Source organism: Saccopteryx leptura, unplaced genomic scaffold (genome assembly GCF_036850995.1).
Source record: "Saccopteryx leptura isolate mSacLep1 unplaced genomic scaffold, mSacLep1_pri_phased_curated manual_scaffold_70, whole genome shotgun sequence".
NCBI lineage: Eukaryota > Metazoa > Chordata > Mammalia > Chiroptera > Emballonuridae > Saccopteryx > Saccopteryx leptura.
The window spans coordinates 49,122-74,793 of record NW_027095752.1 but is presented as its reverse complement, the minus strand read 5'-3'; the positions used below and the strand labels follow the sequence as shown (position 1 = coordinate 74,793).

General features: G+C 46.8%; 1 protein-coding gene across 1 annotated transcript in view; it reads right to left on the bottom strand.

The window, feature by feature from the left end:
- Positions 1 to 8,155: 8,155 nt before the first annotated feature.
- The window catches only part of LOC136387085 (patched domain-containing protein 3-like), a 31,121-nt gene continuing 13,604 nt past the window's right edge, over positions 8,156 to 25,672 (bottom strand). Inside the window, exons 4-5 of the mRNA XM_066358140.1 lie at positions 8,359 to 8,467; positions 8,156 to 8,302 (exon numbers count right to left, since the gene is read on the bottom strand). Of these exons, the coding sequence (XP_066214237.1) occupies positions 8,156 to 8,302; positions 8,359 to 8,467 (256 nt within the window). The remainder of the gene's footprint in view (positions 8,303 to 8,358; positions 8,468 to 25,672) is intronic.

The window sequence follows — 25,672 nt, the reverse complement described above, 5'->3', positions numbered from 1 at the left end:
GCAGACGAGAGCCCCGTCCTCAGACAAACACGACGTCCCCCTGAGCCCGGGGAGCGGGCAGCTCTGCTGGGAGCTCAGGCTCTGACCCTGCACTAAGGGTCACCCGTCCGGGATCTGAAGATGCAAAGTCGTCATAACCTCCCCACCGATTGCATGAATTTCTGTGAGAAGTAAACGTGTCTGTGTTGTCCCGACTGAGCACTGAGGTGACACACGGCTGCCCTGAGGTCACGTCCTGTCCCCTCTACCTTCCTACAGGGAGCCCTCCTCCCCTCTGTGTGTCCCCCAGGCTTCTCGGCCCTCTGCTCTCAGGGAGAGGTTGGCACAGGCAGGACCCCGATGGACCTGACACCCTCAGTCCCCCGTCTGTCTGTCTCTCTGCTCCAATTTCCAACGACCTTCGCCCACAGCTGTTTCCTTACACAGAGCATCACGTCCCATCCTGTGTCTGTGTTTATAATTCTGCCTGTCATTCTGCTGTCCTCCTCCTCTGACTTATTTATAAGGTGACACCCTGTTTATTATCCAATAATGGGTTTCATTGTTTATGTTACTACAGGAGTGAGTATTTAATTACCTTCACAAAGAAGAAAGTCATTATTTCTCCATGGAATGTGTGTGCTCATGTGCATAGGTATACATGTGTGCATGCATGTAGGTGTGTACAGATGTGTGTACATGTGTTTATGTATAACATGAAGCTGAGCGTGGGCACCGTAGCCTCCCTGTGTCCTCAGTGTGAAGGGGAAGCCTGGGCTGAGTCAGGAGCCTGTACTCGGTTCAGATCCCAGCACAGCTCTGCTCAGGTGGGGGATTCTGTGCTACTCACGTCACCAACAACCCTTAAAATTCCACGTCCATACAGTACTTAACAAGAGGCCCCTGTAGAGCTGTTCTAAGTACGCAGGGCATCAGAACCCTCAACCACATGGGCACTGTAAGGACATCGAACACTGCTGCCTGAGGGGACAGCAAGTCTGTCCTCTTCATCACAGCTGACACGTCCGTGTGTGACCACTGCAGATGCGTGGCTGGTGTCTCTGATTCAGGGTCCAACAGCAGACTTGTGTCACACTCACAAGCACAAACACACAAGGTCCTATTTTGAGCCCTGTGACTGGATTCCTGGACTGACTGATCATCTGTAGCCCGCGTGCCTTCCACGGACGACCCCGGTGTCAGCGTGGGTGAAGAGAATTCTGACTGTTGTGGACGGAGAGGAGGCGGAATGGACTCTTCCCAGTCGCTCCCTCACCTCAGACCTCGGAGGGGATGAGACTCACAGCCGGGACCCTCCCTGACACGGGCACCTGCCCCGAAGTCAACATGGGATTCCGCGGCCAATCACCCATCAGAGAGAAGCTGTCGGTGTTTGTCTTTCTCTGACTGATGATCTCACTTAGCAGGGGAAACTGTGGGTCCATCCACGTTGTTGCAAATGGTGAGATTTCACTCTGTTTTATGCCGAGTGACACTCCACTGTGTGCACACCCCTCTCCTTCTGTGTCCCATCGTCCATGCAGGGACACCGAGGCTGCTTCTGTATCTCTGCTGTTGTAAATAACACTGCAGTGACCACAGGGCCACGTATGTCTCTTTGAATTGTGTTTTGCATTTCCTCAGTAAAATACCCAGAATTGGGGTTCCTGGGTGACAGGATAGTTCTCTCTAGCATTTTGAGGAACCTCAATGCTGGTTTCCACAGTGGAGACCCGTCTGCATTTCAAGAACAGTGAACCAGGGTCCCTTCTCCCCACACCCTCACAGCCCCTGTTGTCTGCTCATTACTGATGATGGCCACTCTGACAGGTGTGGGTGATATCTCATTGTGGTTTCAATATGCATGTCACTGATGAATAGTGATGTCGAGCCTGTTTTCATATGTGGACTGGTCAGCTGCACGTCTTCTTTGGAAAAATGACTATTCAGGTCCTCTGCTCATTATAAACTGGATTGCATGTTTTCACTTATACACAGAATCTAAGAAAATAGTAAGTAAATGAACAAACATAACACATTCAAATTCGGAGACACAGAGAACAAGCTGATGTTGGACCAGGTAGGAGGGGGTTGGAGAATGGGTACAAAGGGGCGGGACTAAGAGGTGCAGATTGACAGTCATAGAAGCAGTCCCGGGATGTGAAGCACAGCACAGAGGATATAGTAACAATACTGCAATTACTATGCATGCAGCCCGGGGGGTACTGCGTGTATTGTGGGGATCGCTCTGTAATGTACATAATTGTTCAATCACTGTGTTATACTTCTGAAACTAATATAATATTGCAATTTACTGTATTTGAAAATAAGGAAATAAAAATTAAATATACAAATAATAATTTAAAAAGAAAGAAGTTGTCGATCCTGCAGGTGAGTATCCTTGCTACTAGGTCAGCGTCTGTGTCCCCATTACTGTCCTGAATGCAGAATGAAGCGTGGGCGTGTGACTGAGTGACATGTGTCTCTGCAAAGGGAAAGGTCTTGGTCATCACTGTGCAGCCTCCGGCTTCTCCCCACGCTGTCCTTCTGCCTGAAGCCCTCACCACCCCATCTCTCTGTCCCTTTATTACCTGTCCCCTGCTGACCCTGCTGTCCTCAGCTGGAAGTCATTGCTCTAAGAAGATTCAATGGCCACAGGGGAGAGGAACAGAACCAACGTGGGGAGACAGGAGATTGGGGGTTGTGGTCACTGGGAGGAGGTGGCAGAGCGCTGCCCTGACCCTCAGAGGGAACATGGACAGGGTGGTAGGAGGTGCCCCAATGTGCCTTGCAGGGGCTGGTCATTCTGCACGGGGCTGGCCTCCAGTTCTGGGGGACAGGATGAGAGTCAGGGACAGCTGGGTTAGGTCTGTGTCAGACCAGAGCCGATGAGCTGGGGTGTGAGGAGGGGCCTGTAGGGAGCACGGGGCAGGAAGCAGGATGCTCTGAGGTGTGGTGTGTGGTTGTAGCTGCTGTGCTGTCAGTGGGTCTCTGGTTCTTCCTTAGTCTCTGTGATGTTCCCCTCAGCAACAGATCCTGTTGTCTGTCGGTATTTTAATCATCACAGTTTCTAACTCAGAAAATGGTCAAACACAAGGAAGCAGGTGGAAGAGGAAGACTGAGAATCAGCCAGCAGGGACGGTGTGGGGTGGGGTGGGTCCCCTGGGAGCTGGCTGCTGAGCTAAGGGTGACAGAGCCAGGCAAGGCTCTGAGCACCTCTGCTCTGTTCTCCTGTGACTTCCCGCTCTGGCCTCTAGGGGCAGTAGACCAACTTCTGACCCAGGACAGACACAGCCCAGATGCTGCAGGTGCCCTGAGGCTCCCACAGGGAAGGAGTGAGTGACGCAGAGTTCGTGGCTCATGGGCCCCAACCTGGAAGAGGGTGTCCCTTCCCCACCTTCCCACGTCTTGGCATCTAGGACAGAGGAGCACACCTGCCATCTTGAAACCTTGTTCTGTTGGGACTTCCATGATGCCATCCGGTATTCCTGCCCCAGTGGAGGCTGCGCTTGAGGCTGTGCCCTCACAGTTCCCTAATCACACACCCCCATTGTCACTGGGCAGTGAAACACTATTTTTTTGATGTGGTTACAATTTTATCCCCCACTTTTACTGCAGATGGTCCAGTATCTTTAAAGTCATACTTTGGGGGTGCTGTTTTGGACTGTGCTATAAGTACTGGTGCTCTGAACCCCAAAATGGGTAGCTGTGTCTCATGGAATGAGTGGGATGCCCTTCACTGTCATTTCTGCACAACGGCCGTGGGCGGATGGTTTCACAGCTTCTAAAACCCTGTGTCCTTCCTTCTCTGGTTAATTAATAGTAGAACCAAGGGAGGGCTAATGAACTCATTTAAAAAGCAGGGATAGGCCCTCCCCTCCTTCCGTTTCCACAATAGACAGGAAGTCAGTTGCCCCGATTCTAGGGCTTGTGATAATCTCATGGGAGGAGGAGGCGGTTGACCGTGAGCCCAGGGCAGTGACATGACACAGGGTAGATAGAGCCCCACTGAGCAGAGAACACGAGGCTGGAGGAACCACTTACATCTGGTGACACACAGCGTCTCTGAGGGTCATGTGTCACTGAGGGTGGAGCCAGGGAACGCTGCCCTTGTGGCCTTGGTTCTCAGGACCTGTGTTGCCCCAGGAGATACCAGCAGTGTCTGGAGATGGTTTGATTAACTCATGCTGGCCAGGGGGAGGGTTAGTGCTGCTAGAACCCTGGGACTGAGGCCGGGGACTCTGGGAATGTCCTGCAGTGCCCAGGATGCTGTACCCCATAACAAGGGGATATAAGGGTCAGCCTGGTCCCCACCAGGATGCGCTCAGCAGTGGTTCCCCCCAGATCTTGAGTGGGGTGTGCACTTATGCGACCAGAAGCCCACAGCCTGCAGCAGAATGACCAGCCCCTGCAAGGCAGGTCAGGGCCACCCTGTCTTCCTGTCTGGGCACCCTCCGAGTGGCTCACCATCAGGGCAGCGCTCTGCCACCCTCGTCGGTCCTGGTGCTCATCCCTGTGGCCTCGAGGACGTGCTGAGCATGTGCTGTGAGCAGCAGGGTGTCCTCTTCCCGGAGGGGAAAGGCCAGCACGTGTGATGCCCGGGCCTGGCTGAGGACAGTGATGGGCAGTTGGTCTGAGAGCCTCTGCCAATGTCATTTGTGAGGACGGATGCCCCATCATCACTTCGGAGGCTGCCAGGTGCCCAGCACTGTGCTGGCTACCAGGTCACACCCTGTGAAACTGCTTCTTCTGTGGGCAAACACTGCTGGACCCCAGCTACTTCCTATGGTTCAACCAGAGCCTGATTCGGACATGAGGCCACAGACGGGTCCTGTTTCCAGCCACGAAGATGCCCCATGCTGTCCCCCCCCCATCTGCACCGCCTCCTTCCTCCTGGTTCCACAGGACACAGACCCAGCTGGGTTCATTTCTCCTGCCAGTCGGCACGTGAGCTGAAGGTTCAGCATTATTGACTCCCCCGGTTAAGCTGCTGGGTCCTCAGAGGTCCCAGGAGGCAGACACCAGAAAGGACATGTCAGCAGGTGCTGGCAGGTCACCGCTGCCTGCTGGTCTGTGACCCTGGAGTGGTGACATTGCAGGACAGCCCTGGGTGACCTACAGGACTAGGGTGGTCAGGCTCTATCACAGGCCAGACCTGGCCAAACGGGCAGAGATGGATTCAGGGTCCCACGCTCCTGGCTTCCTGCATGGCTCCCCTGTCCTGTGGGACCTTAAACAGTTTTTTTCTTTTCTTGAACTTGAACGTTCTCACCTGAGTGAAACATAACTGTCCTATGGTAATTGGACAAGAAACAAGGAACCCGTGTGACATCGAGCTAGTGTTTAGTGAGGACCTAGAGCCGTGCGAGGCCCTCGGGAGATATGACAGCAAACACAATAGTCACACGTCTGAGGACGTGCACTTGACCAGGGAGAGAGGGTGACAGAGCTGTAAGCTGGGTGGACCTTTCTGCACCCAGAACACATGCACACAGGTCGGCACAGCCCCGTGGAGAGTAGAGAAGGCTTCTTATAGAGGTTCCTTCCGAGCTGAAGATTGTGGGGTCGAGAGGGGACATCTAAGAAAGGGGCAGGGAAAGGGGACAGTGAGGACTTCAGGCAGAAGGACAGTGTGGGGAGAAGCCGGAGGCTGCACAGTGATGACCAAGACCTTTATCTTTGCAAAGACACATGTCACTCTGTCACACGCCCACGCTTCATCCTGCATTCAGCACAGTAATGGGGACACAGTTGCTGACTGAGTGGCAGGGCTGCTCACCTGCAGAACAACATGTTCATCCTTTTTTAAACTATTTTTCAAATATTTCATTATTTATTTATGTATTTTCAAGTACATTTACACTGATACATTAGTTTCAGGACTACAACACAGAGAGGGAACAATTGCAGACATTACAGAGCGATCCCCACAATACATGCAGTACCCACCGGGCCGCATGCATAGTAATTGCAGTATTGTTACTACATCCCCTGTGCTGTGCTTCACATCCCAGGACTGCTTCTGTGACTGTCAATCTGCACATCTTAGTCCCGCCCCTTTGTATCCATTCCCCAACCCCCTCCCACCTGGGCCACTGTCAGTTCATTCTTTGTGTATCTGACTTTATTGCTGTTCTGTTTGTTCATTTACTTATTAAATTACTAGATCCCACATATAAGTGAAATTACACAATCCCATAAAAAAACGAGCAGAGGACCTGAATAGACCTTCTCCAGCGAGGACATGCAGACGACCAGTAGACATATAGAATCAGGCTCCACATCTCTAATCATCAGGGAATGCAGATAAAAACCACGATGAGATACAACCTCACCGATGTCAGAATGGCTGACATCAATAATCAACACACCAGTATTGTGAGGAGGTGGAAAGAAGGGACCCCTGGTTTAATGCTCTTGAAATGCAGATGGGTCTCCTATATGGAAACCAGGACAGACGTATTTCATATATTAAAGACAGAGCTACCATATGACCCCAGAATCCAACTTCTGGGTATTTCTCTGAAGAAATCCAAAGACAATTCACAAAGGTATATGCCCCATTGCTCACCGCAGAGTTATTTACAACAGCAGAGATACAGAAGCAGCCTCGGTGTCCCTGCATGGACGACGGGACACAGAAGGAGAGGGGTGTGCACACAGTGGAGTGTCACTCGGCATAAAACAGAGTGAAATCTCCCCATTTGCAACAACGTGGATGGACCCACAGGGACCCCTGCTAAGTGAGAGCATCAGTCAGAGAAAGACAAACACCGACAGCTTCTCTCTGATGGGTGATTGGCCGCGGAATCCCATGTTGACTTCGGGGCAGGTGCCCGTGTCAGGGAGGGTCCCGGCTGTGAGTCTCATCCCCTCCGAGGTCTGAGGTGAGGGAGCGACTGGGAAGAGTCCATTCCGCCTCCTCTCCGTCCACAACAGTCAGAATTCTCTTCACCCACGCTGACACCGGGGTTGGCCGTGGAAGGCACTCGGGCTACAGATGATCAGTCAGTCCAGGAATCAGTCACAGGGCTCAAAATAGGACCCATGTGTGTGTGCTTGTGAGTGTGACACATGTCTGCTCTTGGACCCTGAATCTGAGACACCACAAAGCACCTGCAGTGGTCACAGATGGACATGTCATCTATGATGAAGAGGAGAGAATTGCCATCCCTGCTGACAACAGTGTTCGATGTCCTTACAGTGCCCATGTGGTTGAGGGTTCTGATGTTCTGGGTACTTAGAGCAGCTCTTATTAAGGTCACTTTCTGGAAGTCATTTTTTAAGGGTTAGTGAGGTTATATGACTTGCTCAGAATCACCCACTGAGCAGAGCTGAGCTGGGATCTGAACCCATATAGGCTCCTGTCAACCCAGGTCCCTTCACACTGAGTGCCCAGGGCAGGCTGCGATGCCCACCCTTCAGCCGCATGTGTGCACACAGATGTCCATGTATATGCACAAGCACATGTTTATGTGTGTATACATGTGCATAGGCACATGAAATACCTTCGCACACACTTTTACACACATGTTTACAGACACATATTTGTGTGTTCACACACACTCCGTGGAGAGAAAACTGATTTTCTAATTGAAGCAAGCATAAAAACTTCACTCCTTAGTGAAATCAACAATAAAAGTCATTGGAGAATAAGCAGGGTGTCACCTTATAAATAAGTCAGAGGAGGAGGACAGCAGAGTGACAGGCAGAATTATAAACACAGGCACAGGCTGGGACGGGATGTTCTGTGTAAGGAAACAGCTGTGGGCGGAGGTCGTTGGGAAACCAGAGCAGAGAGACAGACAGACAGGGGACTGAGGGTGTCAGTTCCATCGGGGTCCTCCCTGTGCCGACCTCTCCCTGGGAGCAGAGGGCAGAGAAGCCTGGGGGACACACCGAGGGGAGAAGGGCTTCCCGTCAGAAGGTAGAGGGGACAGGACGTGACCTCACGGCACCCACATGTCACCTCAGTGCACAGTCGGGACAACAGGGACAGGTTTACTTCTCACAAGGAATTCATGCAATTGGTGGGGAGGTCATGACGACTTTGCATCTACAGATCCCGGATGGGGGGCCCTTAGTGCAGGGTCAGAGCCTGAGCTCCCAGCAGAGCTGCCCGCTCCCCGGGCTCAGGGGGACGTCGTGTTTGTCTGAGGACGGGGCTCTCGTCTGCTCAGGACGTGTCCTCGGTCAGCGCACTCTGGAGTAGCTCTCTGAGGGCCCTTCGGCCCGGCCGCTGTCCCTGTTTCCCCACGAAGAAGTAGATGACGGGGTTGACCGCACTGTTCAGGGCAGCCAGGAGGTGAAGGAAGAGGCTGAACTGGTCATAATAGTCTGCATGTCTGAAACAATTCGGAGCAGTAAGTATAGACTGACAGGCAGCCCGAGCAGCAGGAAGGCCAGCACGGTGAGAAGGATGACCCTGTAGAGCTTGGTGACCTGTCTCCGCCGGGAGCAGCAGTGCACGTGGATGAACAGGGTCAGGCTGGACACACAGCACGAGAAGCGTGAGGAAGAATAGCACACAGTACACCCGTAATAGTGTGTCCCATATGTTATATAAATACATAGAATAATGACTAAGACACAAAAACCACAGAAACCCCAGTTACAGTGACAGTCCCCAAATCAGAGCGCACACGGTGGTGGAGAGATGGGCGAGGCGGTGGCACTTGTACCAGATGGGGAAGGTGACGGACAGACAGCACTCCGTGCTGATGGCCATCTGCAGACTCCGCCCCTCACGGTGGACGTGAAGGTGAGGAGTAGCATGAACATATGCAGCTGTTCAGTGTAATATCTCAATAGCCCTATGACTCTGATGCTCTCACATAAGAGGAAGGTGAAGTCCATGATGGCCAAGTGGAGGACGTAGACCGAGAAGGGGTTCCTCTTCACACGGAACCCGAGCAGCCAGATGACCGTCCGTTCCCCACAAACCCAAAGAGGATGATCAACAGATTCACAGGAAAAATAATATTACTAAAATAAAGGAAAAACTCATCACTGGGTACAGTCCCTGTGGAGTTACTTGTTGCATTGACCCCTTTTGGTAACATCAACCCATTAGTGTGGTCTGACTGCCAGGGCTGTGGTCCCAGAGAGAAGGCCATGCTGTCATTGCTGGGCTCCTGAGCCATCAGCCAGGCCCTGCTGCAGGGTCACCCTGTGAAGATGGAGGTGGACACTGGGGCAGTGCCTCTGAGGTCAGGGACAATTCGGTCACTCTGCAGACTCCAGCTTCAGACCCTCCTGAGACACGTGAGCACAGGGACACAATCACCAGATGACGCTGAACGGGGTTCACACACTCAGCTGGTTTTACCTGCAGGAGCCTTTCCCTGGAGAGCCCAGAACACGACACCCTGTGTGCAGGTGACCTCACCTTCATGAACTGTCCCCACTGCCACTGAGCTCCCGGATCCAGGCTTTCAAAGGTCCTTTCTGGTCCGTGTCTATCATGGCCTTTAGATAAGGAATGTCACCTATGTGCTGCCTCTGCAGGTTGTGTAAGATTCATAGTCACTTCATTCTGGTGGAACCTGGGTTCTGAGGGTGCTGGGTCACATTGACTATGTGTCCCCTTACATTCAACAGAGTTCTGTCTGTTTTTCTGCAGCTGTTCCCACACCAGGAACCACACATTTTGTAATTTTGAAACATGATTCTGAAATTTCCTTATCCTTCTGTTCTGTTTATGCCTCTTTCCTCTCCTGTCTCTCCTTCCTCGTCTCCCCCTCACTCTACGGGGAGACACGTGAAGCATCTCACACAGGTTGGACTGTGAAACCACAGTCTGACTGTCCTGTGAGCAAAGTCTCACCAGGCTCTGGTCCACAGAACCACCCGCGATCTGGCTTACTCTGTGGGGTCTAGAAACACTCCCGTGTCCGGTGCTCTTTGGACCCGCTGTCCAGCTCCGTGTCTGTTTGCCAACGAGACAGCTGTTCTCATGAGCTCGTCCCTTCCCTGTGCTACGTGAACAGGACAGAGCAGGTGCTCCACGAGCAGTGTCCCGGCTCCCTCCACATCCCACCCGTGTCCCCGACAGGCTGGGCTCAGCCCACAAGGAGTCTGCCAATGTGGTCACTGGAGCCCGAGAATAAGACACTGTAGAATCCCTTGACAAGTGGAGTAAGGGAAACTGAGGCACAATAATATAGAAGGGCCAACATTTTGAGCAATTTACAGCCAGGATATGAATCGCAAGGTTTTGTCTTCCAACCAAGGACACTGGATGAAATGGGTTCCACTCCCCAGGTCCCCCTGAGGAGCAGATGGGCCTCCGTCCTGGTCTGTCCTCAGAGTCAGGCTTTAAAATAAAAAGTGACAGGGAATCACCCTGACCCCGCCTTTACCTACACGTTCACAAATCAACATTCTGAATGACAGACCTAGGCAGTAAGGAGTATTCTGTTAGCCCCTCCCCTGGGACCACCTCTGGGGTCCCCAGCACCTAGAGAAACAGAAAAAGTCTCAAGACAACGGACTGACCCAGGGACAAGTTCCCACGAGCGCACGCCCACACCTTCCCGTTGTACTCCGAGCATCTTCGCGAGACTGGCAACCAGGGAGCAGCGGGCAGTGACAGCTCCTCCCAGGCTGACCACCGGAACCCTTGCCCAAGGCCCCCTTATCTCTAACATCCAGGGAGCTGGCAGCTGCCCCACCCTGGCTCACTTCTGTCCCTGTGACTTTTATTCTCAGTGAGCCCATGAAACACAGCGTGGCTCACGCCTCTCCTAGAATGTTCCCGGGGAGCCAGAGCACTCGCCCAGGATGTCCCCTGTGGCTCCTCTGTCCTCAGTCCTCCGCCATGGCACTGTCCCCAGCTGTGGTAAATGTACCCTCAGCATCGCCTGGTCTCATGTTGTGAAGTCTTTCCTGCTCGAAGTCAAGTCCCCATGTCCTACTGCTGTGCCTGAGGGAGACCCACTCCTACCCAGTCCCCGTCCTGTGACAACAGGGACAACAGTCTCAGCAAATACTTAGCAACTGCACAGCGTGACCCTCCGCAGGGATGACCCCACGTGGGTTTCTTTACCGCGGGCCCCCTGAGCTCTCAGTGAATGCTGAGGAGCATGTGTTTAGGTTGTAACAGGACCCGCCCCACAGCTACAGAGAATGAGGGGGTTCAGGGTCATGGGACATTATTTATCACTCACCTATGCTCCCAAGTCCGGCTCCCAGCTAGCGGGTGGCGAGTGTGAGTTCCCCTCGTCTACGCTGAGCAGCAGGGATGCGGGCTCTGTCCGTGTTCTGGTTCCACCGTCTTGCACACGAGTCTCTCCGGCTTATGTCAGACACAATCATTCACTAGAAATTGGATTGGAGCACATGTGAGCACATGTATGTGACACGGCTCTGCAGGCATGTTGTAGAGGTGGCTCAGAGTTCTCCTAATCCCATTGGATTGGCCAGAGGTCCGTCCCATGGAGAGGACTGAGCTCAGGGAGTCTGGTGAGTGAGGTCCTAGTGGGAACAAGAGAATGGCATGAATACAGTCACCTCTGATAGAGTCAGGAAAAGGGGAGGAAAAGCATATATTACTTATTTCAGCAGTATTATATTTTTACATTCTTTTATTATATATTCTTTATATTATACAATGTACAATCTTCTTATAAAAAAGTGACTACCTACTTCACTAGATCAAAAGAAAAAAAGCAAATAAAGAGAAAAGGACACAAACATTTCTTCTATCATGAAGCGGGGGGTCAGTCTCTGTCCATCCAGGTCTCCTTCTCACAGGGTAATGGCCACCCCCTCAGTGGTCAGGTCACAGAGGGTGACCTCCTTTACCTAAGTCCCAACTTCAATGTAAATCTTCTCTAAAAACACGTCAGGGAAAGGGCCCCGTGTGCTGTGGGCAGGACTCTCAGTGGGGCAGACACCGGGGGAACAGCACGCAGGTTCCTCAGAATTAAACATGAAACGACTGTGTGGTCCTGGGATCCCACTCCTGGGGCCACAGCCAAAGGTGATAAAAGCACCATCGTGAAGAGATGTCAACACCCCATTGTCCACAGCAGCTAAGACATGGAAACAACATCATGTCCATCAACATGTAATAGATAAAGAAAATATCATATATATGTATGTATGTGTATAGATACATACATATATATATATATATACATACATACATAATGGAATATTATTTGGACAAAAAGGAAATCTTGCCATTTGTGACAACATAGATGAACCCAGGGGACACTGTGCTCAGTGAGCTGAGTCAGACACAGAGAGACAAACACTGCAGGACCCACGTACGTGTGAACCTGACACAGTTGAATCACAGAACCAGAGAGCAGAGTGCTGGTCACCAGGGGCTGAGGGTGGGACATGGGGACATGCTGGTCACAGGGCACAGACTCTCAGGTGTAAGAAGAGTAAGAGCTGGGGTCTGTGTGCAGCACAGTGACTGCAGCTGACAATACTGTGCTCTGTGCCTGACATTGGCTAAGAGTTAGATTGTCACTGGTCTCATCACAAAAGAAGATAAAGGATACGAAGGAGGAGAAAGAGAAGAAGAAAAAAAGAAAAGAGACAGAAGTAAGTGGTACCTTTGGGAGGTGACGGGTGTGTTAAGTAGCTTGATTATGGTGAATACTTCTCAGTGTCTGTGAACAGATAACTGCCTTTCATCAGACCATGTTCCCGAGGGGACTGACCCTGAGAAAGACAGTGTCTGCATACACCCACACATCATGTTACACGCCTTAAACACACACTGTAAACGGTCAAGTGCACCCGCATTGAGCTGAGGAGAAAGGAAATGTTAGGACCCCCCACAGAGACATCTCATCCCTCAGTAGCTACGTGAGCGCGAGCAGACCCCACCTGTGACCACGGGAGATGTCTCAGTATTTCTCAGTGTGTGTCCTGCTCTTTAGTCTCAGGGCTGAGGGACGCGGGCAGACGAGAGGATTCACTATGAGCTGAGGCTGCACCACACCCCAGGAACACGAGTCCACACGGGCTGATGGGCCCCTGTCCTGACCCCGTTGTCTTCTGAGAAGCAGAGTCCTGTGAGAATGTCCAAAGCTAATACGCCCCACAGACTAACTGGGTCCCTTTCTTAGAATGGCTTCCCCTTGGGTGACAGGGTCTGATCTGGAGCAGTTATATTATGTCCTCTGAGCCCAGTCACAGCCAGGCCAGCAGAGAGGGACCGGCCATTGTCCTAGCTCGGTATTCCTCCATCATGATCTGAATATGCTGAGTGAGGGGTGACTTCAGAGACGGGTCACTCTGCTCAATCCCCAGAGTCCTGCTCTTGTTCTTCTTTGGGGGGAGCTGCCCCCGGAACCCGCACGCTCACTCAGCCCCCTGAGCTCACTGGAATGTCAGCTTGTGTCTCTCAGGAGGTTGAAGAAGCAAATGAGAAGGAAAGAGCTAGGAGGCTGGGCACTCGGATCAGACCGTGGTCCCTCAGAGGGTCTCGGGGTCCCTGCCTCTGTCTCCTGCTCCCCCTCCCACTCTCCAGGGCACCCAGAAAACCAGCCAGCCTGACCCTGGGCACCAAGGAGACCAGAGCAGTGGGCGAGCAAGAGGGACATCCATCCCCTGACTCAGACAGAGCCTGGCAGAGTGAGGAGCAGGGATGCTCAGAGTGTTTCAGAAGGAGAGAGCGGGTCCAGGTCAGAGAAGGGGAAGCAGGCATTCCTCCTCACCTGTGTCTTCCCGCGGGGGCTGGGCGCCCTGACGTTGGGGGCCGCTGGGGGACCTGGAGGCGAGCGGAGCCTGAGGTTTGTCCCTGTTCTCTGGGGCTCTCCCAACATTTGGACAGATGCAATCACAGCCCAGGGTCAGGTCTGCAGTGGGTCCTGCTGACTCCTTTTACAGAGAAGGTCCCACTGGGGGAGCTTCACAGGGTGTCCTCACCCGGCTTTTTGAGAAGCAATCTGAGCAGAGAGAAGTGTCCCTCGCACTGTAATTGCCAGATTCACAGCACAGAGCTCACGGCCAGGAAGATATGTCCACATTAATTTCTAAACAACCACTTCAGTGTATTACTAAGAAAATAATAGACGGGTGAAGTATCCGGACGTCTCCATTATTTTCCTTACCAGAGGGACTAAATCCTGATTATTGTAGTAAGAGCCAGTGACCTCAGGGCAACCAGAGTCTGTGGACCTGCCTGTGGCTTCCCTGTTCCCTCTGCGGGAGCCACAGTGTCCCCCAAAGCTCTAGGGTCTCCCCTGACTGAGGGCCTTTGCATTTGGTGTTTTCTCACCACATGCTTTCCCGTGCTGTCACTCAGCGGCTTTCTCACCCCGTCCTGCTGTGACCACAGGTCACCTTTCAGAGAGAGTGGGGACTTCTCAGGACCCTCCTCCGGGTGCTGCTTTACTTCCCCGGGAGGGGTCCCCACCGGCCCTCACACATCTCACTAGTGCATCTGTTGTGTCTGTTCCCCAGCAGAGGGCCCGCCCCTGAGATGCAGGTACAGGACTAGGGGTGACCATGTGACACCCTAACTAAAGAGAACACACTGAGTCTGAAACCGGGAGGGACAATAACACCGAGGGGACAAGTCCACTGCTGAGGTGAGGCCCTTTGTCCCCTGGTGACATAGGGCTCCAGGCCCATCGCTGGTTCTTACACGATTAAGGGGGGGGCTAAAGCCTCCATGAGGGGGTACTGCCTTTCCCCACAGAGTGTACGGGACCTTCAGAAACACTGACTCTGTCATTTCTTGGGAAAGTGTCCATGTTGTTCTCTGTGTGAATAGTTCACTTCTCTTGGTGGCTGAGTGGTGATCTGTGCATGGATACAGCTCGGATGGAGTGACATCCCCCACCGAGGACGTGGAGTTGTTTCCAGTGTGGACAGTTGTGAATGAAGCTGCTATAACATTCCTGTGCAGGTTTGTGTGAAATAAAGACCCCATTTCTCTGAGATCAATGCCCAGGGACCATTGCTGTGTCACGGGGTAGCTGCGTGTTTGGTGTATAAAGAAACCACCACACTGTTTTCCACAGATGGGGACCATTTTCCATTCCGTCAGCTACAAACCAGCCAGACTGACCACATGAGGGCTGGGAAAATGTCAGCATCCAGAATCAGCCGACAGCCATTTCGGGCTCTGAACTTGGGGTCATGGGACCACTTCCTTCCTCCTCCTGGACCCTCCGCCCCACTGCTCCAAACACCCCAAACGCCACAGTTGTCCAGGAGTGGTGGTGAAGGGGAATGTGACAGGGCTGGACCAGATCCCTGTGCCTGCTGGTGACAGACCACGGCGGGCTGGCCTGGTGGCCTGTGCTGCGTGCACCTCCCCAGTGGTGGGCGGGATCCTGGCACAGAGTGCCCTGTTGGGGCAGTGTAGCAGTATTAGAGCCACATGAGGAAGACAGTGTCCACAGTGGGTCAGGTGGCAGTTTACATTGGTCAGTGACACTGAGGCTGAGTGAGTTTATCCACCAGAGACCAGGGTCTAGAAGACATGAAGCCTCTCAACCCTCTAAGGAGGCGGTAGAGGAGGTGTGAGACCCAGGGCGGCCACGCCCGCTGGAAGTGGTGGGTGGAACCTTGGCCAGAAAGAGCCAGAGAGGGAGGCACTCATCTCCCTTGGTTACGTTGGTCACAGGGGAGTGACGGCCAAGCACTTGGGCGCAGAGAGCACCCACATCAGCGCTAATGGTCAAGCCCAGCTTCTCACCGGCCCATTACTGACCCGTCAGGACACCTGCCCTGGCTCCCTCTGGCCGGGGATGGGCAGGAAATGGGCTCCTTCCAGGGAGGAGTGCAGCCCTTTCAGGCTGGGAGACATTTACTGGGAATGTTGTCCACACAGAGCTTCTTGGACCTCCCAGGGCTGAGAGTTCTCTAGTCTCTCTATGTGCGTAGGGTGTGGTCTCTGTGGCAATGACAATTTGGGGTTTGTTGTTAGATTCAGATTATTTAGATAAGTTTAAAAAGTTACTTGAATTATATGACCTATTTTTGCCTTTTAACTCTTTAAGGTAGAAGTAGACACTTTGGGGACTCTTGTGTTCACATCTCACAGGTCTCAGGATATGACACATTCTTTCCCACTGTAATTCACTAAGTCTCATGTTTTAAATTATTGAAATGTACTGAGACTTGTCCCCTGGGTGCTCAGTACCTGTGAGCAGGACCTTGTCAGGAACCAGGGTCCCTGCAGATGATCGAGTGGAAATGAGGTCACTGGGGTGGGCTCTAGTCTACTGTGACTGGTGTCCTTATAGAAGAGAACAGGACACAGACACACACAGGGACGACCCTATGAGGACGTCTACAGGCCAAGGAGAGAGGCCTCCGGAGGGGCAGCCCTGCCGACACCGTGAGGTCAGACGCGCAGCCCCCAGAGCTGGAGGAGGGAGTGTGTGTTCAAGCCCCAGGCTGTGGTGTCACTGCCCCCCCAGCAGACTCACACAGGGAGTCACCCCTGAGCTCACAGGAAGCCAACGTCCTCCTGAGATTGGCACGTGTGATGCGTGTGAGACGTTGGGGTCTCGTGTGATAACGCCCCTCAGGGATCCTTGATGTGAGCTCCCTTCCACAGACCAGAGCCTCCACTGCTCCCGGCCTCCCCTCATCCCTCCTCCATGGTCATGATCAGGGGGTTCTGGACAAAGCAAACACCTCACAGAGGGCCGGTGTCTGGGTCTAAGGATGACTCTTACTAGAACTTCATTCGTAAGTGGGTTCCCAGGGGCCAGAGATCAGGTGACTCTTTCCAAGTTGAAGATGCCTTCAATCCAAACTTTTACAAATTTCAATAGTGTAAAAATCTCTTCCACTATTCCTGACCAGCAACCTTAAGACACAGCTGAACTGTCTGAATAGGTGGTGGCACAGTGGGTAGAGCATCGACCTGGAACACACACACTGTACCACAGGGAAACTCAAGGATCCTTTAGATACTAATGCCTACTATGTGACTAGTTCTTTTACACAAAGACATTTCATGATCGTTTTGGAATAAAGCAGACTTTGAAATCTTCTGATGACTGGGAAAGAAGGACTACGAAGAAAAAGGGATTAGGAAGAATGGCAGAGTCTGTTGTAGATAGATTTTATCTCTTCAAGAGTTTTCTGCTGGAGCTGACTCAGCTTCCAGGCATGCCCCTGTTTCCATGTGCACTGATGTAATCAATACTGGGAACTGAAATGTTCACCTTAATTTAAATTTGGGGGCTCATCTCTATGGATTGCATGGGAGGATACCGGGAATTTCAACTTTGCTTCTAATCCAGAAGTTCTATAGTTATAAACAAAGTAGAGAGTCTAAACTGACATTAATTTATGTACTCGGTCATCTACTCCCACTGCTACCAGTTTTGAGGATTTCAGTTACACTCACCTGGACCAAAGGGAAGAATCAAAAGTACTTAAAACCAAGAATGAACTCACTGATAATTACTATTATATATTTAAAAACTGGATTTATTATTTATAGAACATTGATAAGAATTTACCTGCATACAGGTCTTGAGTTGCTGCAATCACACACACTCACACACATACACTCATACTCCTATGCACAGACTATATAAAAATGGTTTATATTAAATCAGTCAGGTATACACACTGTAACTATAGTTAATTACAGCTGTCGGGTGCCCTGGTGACTAACTGCGGGTGCATATGAGGCAGATGTGCCCTGAGGAGCTAGAATACACAACATCCGGTCTACCACTACTCTGCTAACCTCCCAGGAAGCCGATATTATTTCTTCCAAGTTCCCTACTTTACAACATATAAACTCCTTTGTTTCTCATGCTATTGTAAAATAAATTCTGAAATTACAGGAAAATAGAAAGAAAAACTTAAACAACTGTAATTCCTCCCTTCAGCGGTAATTTCTGATAACATTTTGATGTTTATCCATCCAGAATTTGCTCTATACAAATATACAGATGGAACTGTACCACTCTTATTTCAAGCATCTTACTTCATAACCAGTATTTTTATTTAATATCCTATATCTACTTCTTTTTAGATTGAAAATGATTCCAAAGTTTTAATATGCTATATTGAATTAACCAATCCCATGTTGATATGGGACGAGGTTGTTTTCAATACGTTTCTATTCTAAACCACATTGAAATGAACATACTTGTTCTACATTAGAGCACTTGTCCAATGAATAGGACACATTTCTAGCAGTGGAATGGATAGCTCAGAGATATTTTTCAGCTTTTTGATTTGTTGCATAGTTGTGGTAAATAAATAAAAGTGTGCACCATTTCAAAGTTTTCTTCCAATGAAGTATGAGTGTTCATTTGCACACTTTCCCCCAAGCCTTCAATCTTGCTAATATTCATTAATCTAGTAAGAAAACAAGCTGTCTCACTGTTGGTTTTATTAGAATCCCTGATTAATTGAGAGGTTGAATGGTTCTTTTTATATTTTCAGTGACTTATATTTTTGAGTTTTGATGTGTGCTTGTGTGTGTGTGTGTGTGTACCACCTGTTCATGTTCCTAATATTTCCATCTAAAGTATTAGATTTTTCCAGCTCTAAAGATGTGTAATGCATTTTGATTTTTCTTTTTCTGGCACCTCATTTTGGATCTGTAGAACCACCTAACTTAGTTATTTGGCCTTATCTGCCTTCAGCAGCTTATCTATCCCACACCCCACATACATAATGTGTAGCCTTACATTGGGTTTCACTCACCTAGAACCAGAAATGGTGAATATGCAACTATGGTCACAAATGGCACCCCACAGAACAGCATCAGGCCAAAGCCACTCGCCACTGCCAAGGCAATAGAAGTCACTCCGAAGACTCCAACACACATTTTGTCATCATTTCTTATGACTGAGTAGTATTCCATAGTGTATATGTGCCACATCTTCTTTATCCAGTCTTCTATTGAAGGGCTTTTTGGTTGTTTCCATGCCTTGGCCAATGTGAACAATGCTGCAATGAACATGAGGCTGCATGTGTCTTTATGTATCCATGTTTCTGAGGTTTTGGGGTATATACCCAGTAGAGGGATTGCTGGGTCATAAGGTAGTTCTATTTTCAGTTTTTTGAGGAACGATCATACTTTCTTCAATAATGGTTGTAGTACTTTACAGTCCCACCAACAGTGAATGAGGGTCCCTTTTTCTCCACAGCCTCTCCAACATTTGCTATTACCTGTCTTGTTAATAATAGCTAATCTAACAGGTGTGAGGTGGTATCTCATTGCAGTTTTGATTTGCATTTCTCTAATAACTAATGAAGATGAGCATCTTTTCATATATCTGTTGGCCATTTGTATTTCTTCCTGGGAGAAGTGTCTGTTCATGTCCTCTTCCCATTTTTTTATTAGATTGTTTGTTTGTTTGTTGTTGAGTTTTATGAGTTCTTTGTATATTTCAGATATTAGGCCTTTATCTGAGCTGTTGTTTGAAAATATCATTTCCCATTTAGTTGGCTTTCTGTGTATTTTGTTGTCAGTTTCTCTTGCTGAGCAAAAACTTCTTAGTCTGATGTAGTCCCATTCATTTATTTTTGCCTTCACTTCCCTTACCTTTGGAGTCAAATTCATAAAATGCTCTTTAAAACCAAGGTCCATGAGTTTAGAACCTATGTCTTCTTCTATGCACTTTATTGTTTCAGGTCTTATATTTAGGTCTTTGATCCATTTTGAATTAATTTTCGTACAAGGGGACAAACTGTAGTCAAGTTTCATTCTTTTGCATGTGGCTTTCCAGTTTTCCCACACCATCTATTGAAGAGGCTTTCTCCTCTCCATTGTGTGTTGTTGACCCCTTTAACAAAAATTATTTGACCATATATATGTGGTTTTATTTCTGGACTTTCTATTCTGTTCCATTGGTCTGAGTGTCTATTTTTGTGCCAATACCATGCTGTTTTGATTGTCATGGCTCTATAATATAGTTTGAAGTCAGGTATTGTGATGCCCCCAGCTTCATTCTTTTTCTTTAGGATTGCTTTGGCTATTCGAGGTTTTTTATAGTTCCATAGAAATCTGACGATTTTTTGCTCCATTTCTTTAAAAAATGTCGTTGGAATTTTGATGGGAATTGCATTAAATTTGTATATTACTTTGGGTAATATGGCCATTTTGATTATATTTATTCTTCCTGTTCAAGAACAAGAAATATTCTTCCATCTCCTTGTATCTTTTTTGATTTCCCTTAACAATGCTTTGTAGTTTTCATCATATAGTCCTTTATATTCTTTGTTATGTTTATTCCTAGGTATTTTATTTTTTTTGTAGCAATCGTGAAGGGGATTATTTTTTTGAGTTTGTTCTCAAATGTTTTATTGTTGGCATATAGAAAGACTGTGGACTTTTTATGTTAATTTTGTATCCTGCGACCTTACTGTACTGGCTTATTGTTTCTAGTAGTCTTTTTGTAGATTATTTGGGGTTTTTTTTTTATATAGGATCATATCATCTGCAAAAAGTGATACCTTTACTTCTTCTTTTCCAATAGATGCCTTTTATTTCTTTGTCTTGTCTGATTGCTCTGGCTAGAACCTCTAGCACCACATTAAATTAGAGTGGAGAGAGTGGACAACCCTGTCTTGTTCCTGATTTAAGGGGGAAAGCCTTCAGTTTTGTGCCATTTAATATGATGTTAGCTGATGGTTTATCATATATGGCCTTTATCATGTTGAGATATTTTCTTTCTATACCCATTTTGTTGAGAGTCTTAAACATAAAATTGTGTTCTATTTTATCGAATGCCTCTTCTGCATTTATTGATAAGATCATGTGGTGTTTGTTCTTTGTTTTGTTGATATGGTGTATTATGTTAATCGTTTTATGTATGTTGAACCATCCTTGAGATTCTGGGATGAATCCCACTTGATCGTGATGTATTATTTTTTTAATATGTTGTTGTATTTGATTTGCTATTATTTTGTTTAGTATTTTAGCATCTGTATTCATTAGAGATATTGGTCTGTAGTTTTCTTTTTTTGTGCTGTCCTTGCCAGGTTTCGGTATGAGGGTTATGTTGGCCTCATAAAATGTGTTTGGATGTATTGCTTCTTCTTCAATTTTTTGGAAGACTTTGAGTAGAACAGGAACCAAGTCTTATTTGAATGTTTGATAGAATTCACTAATATAACCGTCTGGACCTGGACTTTTATTTTGGGGAAGGTTTTTAATAGTTTTTCTATTTCTTCCCTACTAATAGGTCTGTTTAGGCTTTCTGCTTCTTCTTGACTCAGTCTAGGAAGGTTGTATTGTTCTAGGAATTTATCCATTTCTTCTAGATTGTTGAATTTAGTGGCATAAAGTTTTTCATAGTATTCTAAATAATTCTTTGTATACCTATGATATCCGTGGTAATTTCTCCTCTTTCATTTTGGATTTTGTTTATATGAGTCCTTTCCCTTTTTTCCTTGGTAAGTCTTGCCAAGGGTTTGTCAATTTTGTTGATCTTTTCAAAGAACCAGCTCCTTGTTCTATTAATTTTTTTTATAGTTTTTCTGTTCTCTATTTCATTTATTTCTGCTCTGGTTTTTATTATCTCCTTTCTTTGGCTGGTTTTAGATTGTCTTTGTTCTTCTTTTTCCAGTTCCTTAAGTTGTGAAGTTAAGTGGTTCACTTGGGCTCTCTCTTGTTTGCTCATATATGAACTTCCCTCTTATCACTGCTTTTGCTGCATCCAATAGATTCTGATATGTCATATTGTCATTTTCATTTGTCTGTATATATCTTTTGATCTCTGCACTTACTTCTTCTTTGACCCATTCATTTTTTAAAAGTATGTTGTTTAGTTTCCACTATTTTGTGGGGTTTTTTCCCTCTTTTTTGCAGTTGAATTCTAGTTTCAAGGCTTTATGATAGGAAAATATGCTTGGTACAACTTCGATTTTTCTGAATTTGCTGATGTTGTTTTTGTGGCCCAACATATGGTCAGTTCTTGAGAATGATCCATGTACACTGGAGAAAAATGTATACTCTGTCACTTTGGGATGAAATGTCCTATAGATGTATATCATATCCAGGTGCTCTAGTGTTTTGTTTAAGGCCAATATATCTTTATTGATTCTCTGTTTGGATGATCAATATAGAGCCGTCAGCGGTGTATTGAGGTCTCCAAGTATGGTTGTATTTTTGTTAGTTTTTGTTTTAAGGTCAATAAGTAGATGCCTTATATATTTTGGTGCTCCTTGGTTTGGTGCATATATATTAAGAATTGTTATGTCTTCTTCATTCAGTGTCCCCTTAATCATTATGAAATAATCGTTTTTGTCTCTGAGTACTTTTTCTGTCTTGTAGTCAGCATTTCAGATATGAGTATTGCTACACCTGATTTTTTTGGATGTTATTTGCTTGAAGTATTGTTTTCCAGCCTTTCACTTTGAATTTGTTTTTATACTTGTTGTTTAGATGAGTTTCTTGTAGGAAGCATCAGTTGGATTTTCTTTTTTAATCCATTCTGCTACTCTGTGCCTTTTTATTGGTGAGTTTAATCCGTTAACATTTAGTGTAATTATTGACACTTGTGAGTTCCTTATTGCCATTTTATACATTGCTTTCTCTTAGTTTTGTGTCTTCTTTGATTCTTCTCTTTTGTTGTTCTCTCCTTTGTTTTTGTCTGGTTGTATTCCATACTTCTTTCCTCTGTTGCTATCTTTATAAATATGTGCTTCTGTGGTGGTTTTTTCAAGGTTGGTTACCATTAAGTAATGAAAAGGGTTCCTACCCTGTTCATTGTAGTGCACTATCTTGTGAGTACTTCTGCACTCCATTATTCTTTGCTACTGTTAATCTCTGTCCTCTCCCCCCATTTTTTTTGTTTTTGTTGTCACAGTTTAAATTTGTTTTTTTGTGTGTTCTTGGTGGAGCTTTGACTTGTGGTTTTGTTTTGTTTTGTTCTTTGTATCTGGATGGAAAATCCCTTTTAGTAATTTCTGGAGTGGGGTTTTCCTGATGATAAATTCCCTCATCTTTTCTGTATCTGTGAATGTTTTTATTTTTCCTTCATATTTGAAGGATAGCTTTGATGGGTATAGTATTCTTGGCTGAAAGTTTCTCTCCTTTAGGACTTTAAATATTGGGGTCCATTCTCTTCTAGCTTGTGGAATTTCGGTTGAGAAATCTGATGATAATCTAATGGGCCTTCCTTTATATGTTGTATAAAAAAAGACTTTTCCCTGGCTACCTTGAGAATTTTTTCTTTGTCATTGGTTTGTGCCAATTTCATTATGATGTGCCTTGGAGTAGGTTTGTTGAGGTTAAGAAAACTCGGAGTTCTCTTTGCTTCTTGAATTTGAGGCTTTAGTTCTTTCCACAGGCTTGAGAAGTTATCATCTATTATTTGTTTGAATATGTTCTCCATTCCATTTTCTCTCTCTTCTCCCTCTGATATACCTATTATTCTTATGTTATTATTTTTGATGGAGTCAGACAATTCCTTTAGGGCTTTCTCATTTTTTTTTAATTTTTGAGTCTCTTTCTTCTTCTCTCTGTTGTGCCTCAGGTTGCTTATCTTCTATTTCACTAATCCTACCTTCTATCTGGCCTGTTCTATTAGCTAAGCTTGTTACCTCATTTTTTCAGCTCATGAATTGAGTTTTTCATCTCTGTTTGATTTGTTTCTATAGTTTCAATTTTCTTGGTAAAATATTCTTTGTGTTCATTGAGTTGTTTTCTGAGCTCCCTAAATTGCTTTTCTGTGTTTTCTTGTATATCTCTGAGTACTTTTAGAATTTCTATTTTAAATTCTCTGTCATTTAGCTCCAAGGTTTCCAATATATTAAATTTTTTCTCCATAGATTTTTCCTCATCTATCTATGCTACCTCTCTGTCTTTTGTATCCATGATATTCGATTTCCTTTTCCTTAATGGCATCTAGGGGAGGTTATGTTGACAGTACTAATGAGAATTAATAAAGTTTAAAAAGTTAAAAAATTAAAAAAATAAATAAATAAAAAATAAAATTATTATTTCCCTTTTTTTCCCCTCTCCTCTCCTCTCCCTTCCTTCCTGAGAAAATCTTGTGGTGAACTGTGAATTATATTGTGCTAAATAGAACAAAAACTATCTATAATGGGGGGCCTGATTTGGAGAAAAGTGATAAAGGGGCCAAAAAAGGTGGTATGGACCCACAAAATGCAAAAAAGTAAAAAATTTGGTTCAAGAATAAAATGATTTCCTTTTAGGTGATGGTTGACTAAGAGATATAATGAGGGGAATAAGAGGAAAACAGGAAAAAGGGAAAAAAATTAAAAATTACTATTGTATTTAGTGGAGCAAGAACTAGATAAAATGGAGAGCCAGGGTTGGGAGCACTGCTAGTGACTTAAAAAAAAAAGCGAAGTAAAAAAACCACAAAGCGCCACAAAGAAAAATTTGAGTCCCAAATAAAATAATTTATTTGTGATTGAGGATTGAATGAGAGGAAAAGTAAAGGAGAAAAGAAGAAACTAATATAGAGGAAGAAAAAAAGAAAGAAGAAAACACAAAAAGAAGAAAAAAGAACAAAAGGAGAGAGAGAGAGAGAGTTAAGGGTTTTGGAGTGCAGCCCTCATAGAGAGAAAGGAAGAAGAAAGGAAAGATAATGGGAAATGTAACACTCATGGGTAGTTTAGCTCAAGGAGAGGAGAGAGTGAGACCGGCAGAGAATTAAATGACCAAATCGAATGAGAAAGAAAATAATCAATACAAGAAGATAAAAGAAACAAACAAACAAATATAATAAAATGGGATAGGTTATAAAGTCTGTGGATTATTCTTGATTTTTAGAAGTTATCTTCTTGCTTTTTCTTTTCTCTCCCTCTTCCTGGTTGGTGACTCTGTACCCCAAGTTCTGCCCCTGTGGCACACTTAGGTAGAGGTTTGCAGTTGATAAGTCTCTATGGCGATGTCATATATTGGGCTTCAGTCTCGTTGGCAGTCGAGGCTCATTAGCATTTGCAAGCTCCGCCAATGAGAGAGTCCGTTTTTCCTCTCTCCTAGTCTTTCCTTCCTGAATTAGTAGCCTGATGATCCAGCTATGGGGTTGCTGCTGCCTCTGCCTTTGCGTTTAGTGTGGAACTTCTGGAGGCTCCAAGGATAGATTTTTCTGTCTCTGGTTGAAGATCTTGTTGAATTTTGGGGAGGTTTATCGGTATCGCTCCTTACAGCGCCATTTCTCTGACGTCTTTGCTCTTGTTATTAGGTGAGTAATACTACATTATCTTCCACATCTCTGATTCAGTCATCTGCTTCATCTACTTCACTGCTGATTTCATGTAATGTAGTCTCATTTCTGACCCATCCTCTTTATGATTCTTATCTCTCTGTTGAAATTTTCACTAAGTCCGTCTATTTTCCCTTTAGTTCATTGAGCACCTTATAACCAGTGTTTTGAACCCTCCATCCATAGATTGCTCGTCTCCATTTTAGTTCTTTTTCTAGAATTTTTTATTGTCCTTTCATATGGGACTATCCTGCTGTTGTTGAGCCTTGATTGCTATTGGGACAGCAATGGGAGCAACTGACCCCCAGGCCAGTCTGCTGTGCAGGAACTGACCCCCTGAGCAGGACTCACTCTAGCAGGTCTCTGGTGTGTTTCTTTTGGAGGTGGTTGGGAGCTGCACCAGCATGGTCTGAAGCTGGCCATCAGGGGCCTGGTTATGGGGCCTCCCAAGAAGCTCCGGCCAATGGCAGCTACCTGTGCTCTGACTGAGGAGAATTCACAGCATGAGCAAAGACTGGTTGTTTTATGGAAAAACCACTCAAAATGGCTCGGGT